This window comes from Stegastes partitus, unplaced genomic scaffold (assembly GCF_000690725.1).
Source record: "Stegastes partitus isolate 25-593 unplaced genomic scaffold, Stegastes_partitus-1.0.2 Scaffold1817, whole genome shotgun sequence".
Lineage (NCBI taxonomy): Eukaryota > Metazoa > Chordata > Actinopteri > Pomacentridae > Stegastes > Stegastes partitus.
This window is the reverse complement of record NW_007579548.1, coordinates 14,630-18,224: the sequence shown is the minus strand read 5'-3', so window position 1 is coordinate 18,224 and position 3,595 is coordinate 14,630. Positions and strand designations below refer to the sequence as shown.

General features: G+C 43.5%; 1 protein-coding gene across 1 annotated transcript in view; it reads right to left on the bottom strand.

Moving 5' to 3' along the window:
- Positions 1-439: 439 nt before the first annotated feature.
- The window catches only part of ndufaf7 (NADH:ubiquinone oxidoreductase complex assembly factor 7), a 12,607-nt gene continuing 9,451 nt past the window's right edge, over positions 440-3,595 (bottom strand). The window contains exons 8-9 of the mRNA XM_008302443.1: positions 1,985-2,128; positions 440-701 (exon numbers count right to left, since the gene is read on the bottom strand). Of these exons, the coding sequence (XP_008300665.1) occupies positions 510-701; positions 1,985-2,128 (336 nt within the window). The 3' untranslated portion in view covers positions 440-509. The remainder of the gene's footprint in view (positions 702-1,984; positions 2,129-3,595) is intronic.

The following is a 3,595-nucleotide window of genomic DNA, read 5'->3' as shown; positions in this document are numbered from 1 at the left end:
CTGTAAAAAAATCTGTGTTGAGAGGACACCATCATGTGTTAAATCTCAATTATGCGTGCTGTATTTTGGGGAGTAACAAATACATAATTTGTTTGTATATAGGAAAACTAGCTTTAATTAGTTACCGTCAATCATCAAATAAGTCTGAGAGTGTTCCTTCTAGTAAAAGTCCAACAGCTAATAGAGCCATGGAGCATTTTTTGGCTCATGTTTGGTTTTACAGCTCAATCACTGGACGCTACAAGTTCATCAACGTTGTGTCAAAACCTGGATTACCTGTAATATTCATTTGGCCTGTTAAAGAGTCAGTCTTCATTGCAGTTTTTTCAGTTTCTAGTTATTTGAGTGACTATTGTGAATTTTGCCTTTTCTTTAATGGAAGGGTATGAATAAATCTGAGCACCACTGTATATGGTGTCATGGAGAAACAGCTGATTAATAAATCAATGACTAATACACAGGAAAATAAACGATGTTTATTATCGTAGTTGCCGTTGTACCTCCACCCATCAGTGATGAAGACTGACCTGCATCCGGGTGTCGATGCCCATGTTCTTCAGGAACGTCCTCTGGCTGACGGGGCCCAGACAGGCCACGCCTCCTCCCGCCTTCCTCCGCAGGTAGCTGAAATCCACGTCAGCGGTGAGGTCGGCCGAGCCGGGGTTGGACAGGACGTCGTGCAGCTGGTGGCCTTTAAAACTCTGACAAACAACACAAAAACAACAAATGGACGTTTCTTCTCAGCAGCAGCATGTCACAGAAAAATGTCTGATGGGGATTAATGTTCACAGATAAAAAGTTTAATTCGTTAAATCACACATGAGCTGGATTGATGTCAAAAATGTTCAAATGTCTTTTGTTAAATGTATTATTCTTAATTGATATATCTATTGTGAAGCACCTTTTTCTCTACTGCTATTTCTTTCACTATTTATTTCTTCTCTCTTTTGCTTTTACTCCCTACAGGGTAGATTATTTGTAAAGCTACATGACAAAGCACACAGTTAACGGTGGGATGTTTGGACAGCACAAACACATCAAAAGTTTCTAAATATTTTACCTTAATTTAAACCTGATAACTTGCTCAGTAAAGTGGTGAAAAAAATAAATGAAATAAAGTAAATGAAATCTTGGCAGTGTCAAAGCGGAGGAGGAAGAGCCGACGAAGAGGAGCGGCAGGCCGGTCGACCCTGGTTTCCTCTCCGGCCTGCAGCACAGGAGCTTCTCTGCTTCCTACATCTGTTTCCTTCAACTAGAACTGAAGAGAGGACTGAACAGAACGTCCTCATCTAAGGGTCTAAATCAGAAACCGGCTCACGCGAGGACAAAAACATTACAACAGCTGGAGGACACACACACACACACACACACACACGTGCGGTGATAACAGCTTTAAAAGACGATGAAAGAGCCACAAACTTTACTTCACTCTTATAAATGTTAACGACTGGTTGTGTATGCATGAGTTTGTTAAAGGATATTTAAAGTACTGATCAGGAGATGAGTGATGTCAAGATGTTTCTGGTCGTTGTCACAGACCACCACGTTGCTACAGATTGTAGATTTTATGATCTACATAAAACTGAAATCATGAAATAATCGCTTAAGAGCTAAAAAAAATGCTGAATTGGCTCCGTTTTGTTTTTAACAGAACAGTAAAGCTCTGATTGAACATCATGTTTCAGTCCCTGGTTAACAGGATAAGTCAGATTCCAGAAGTTGTAAAGTTCACTCGTGAAAATAAATAAAAAGCTACACAGGTTCTGTTGTTTTACAATCTGCAAGTGACTTGATGCCCAGAGCACCATTATGAAACATAAAAGTTCAATAAAAGAGAAAATCATTTCAGTTTTAGGATTAAAATTTGCCATAAATTTGCTGCCTGTTTTTGTGGTCAGTGATCCAGACGGACTGATTGTTATTTTCTCTGACTTTGAGGAAAAATGAAAACAGCCATGTGAGCGACATGAAGTGTGTGTCGTACTCTGAACGTGTCCGTCTTGGTTCCATCGTGGCCGTAGTCTGCGATCAGCGCTGCACCTCCGTCCTCCGTGATCCGCCTGGAGAGCTGCTGGACGACGCTGCCGCCCTCCGCACACACCTCCACGTGATCCCGCCTTTCATCTGCCTGACACACACACACACACACACACACACACACACACACACACACACAGAATAACTTAATAATAAATGTCTTCAGTCTCAGTTCATCTCTGCAGGAGACACTGAACACATCTGGCTGTAAACACACAGTCGGCTTTCTGTGTCTAAACTACGGCTGAAAAACTCACAAGCTTCCATTATTTAATTGTCTTTTTAAAACGTGTTTTACGTTGAATGCTTTTCTATTTTCGACTGCTGATCGGATGAAATAAGACATGTGTGGACAGTATCTCAGCTTCTGGGAACATTATTTACTTTTTCACAATTTCNGAGTTATAAACTGAGCCCCAAAGTAGTTTGATAACTTCCTAAATTGTGTCTAATCTCAAACTAAAGTCAGATTTAAAAAAGCTCAACCGTCACTAAAACCCCGACTTTGTTTCAACACAGAAACCTGTTAAACATCTTCAGTTCAAAAGGTTTAATAAAAGTCTCGTAATTTCTTCCAAATGTACAAGTCAGACTGATCGGTGAGAGAACAGCCCCTCCTGAATCCGAGGCCAAGCTGATAACGATCTGCAGCAGGATGTTTGGAAACGATCATTTAATTACCAAACCTGAACGCGATCGCCTCGCTCCGCCGCTCCTCTGGAGGACGGCTGACCCCCCCACACCCCCACCAACCCCTACATGTGTAACTGAAGCTTTTAATTGCTACCGGAGGAGCGGCGGGCTCGCTGTGAATGGCTGCCGCACAACTGTGAGCTCAGCTAACTGCTTCAAGATGTGCACGAAGGCAGTTGGCCGAGTGACGCAGAACCGGGGAGGAAAAAAGATCCCGTCGCCGCGAGCTGACCTCTGACCCTGTCGCTATCAGGTGTTGCTGGGAATTTGAATTTAAAGGAATCCTACGTGACTTCCGGGTGCAGAATTTAACAGATTGTTGGGATTTTGAGAAAAAAACAGGCATCATAAGGCAACTGTGTTTATCAACAATAAAAAGGAAGCAACGTTTATTTTCTTACAGTTGTACTTTTAGTTCACATGTTAGATGTTCTTCTCATGATCTAAATTAGAAATTAAACATCTGCCATAACAACAGCATCAATCCATGTGCATCATCCTCCAGCGTCAGTTATTCCGTCACGTCCAGGTTTCCAGTCTGTTCCGACCTGCTGATGAAAGTCTCTGCAGATTTAAAGCCGTCTGGTTCAGGAGAAGCTGAGCTCGGAGAATCCGGCCACAGGCAGCTGCGCCGGGCTCCTCTTCTTCTCCAGCTTCAGCCCCTCTTGCTTCTCGAGTTTGGCGAGGCGGCTGTGGTGCAGCAGGCCGAAGAAGTGGAAGCGCTCGCCCATCTTGGCGGGGTTGGTGAGCATGTCGTAGCTGCTGATCAGCTGCTTCCTGGTGGACGGGTCGCTGCAGCTCCTCAGCAGAACCTGCAGACAACCACGGAGGAGTTTAGAACCTGTGGACGGGTCAGTACTCTGTT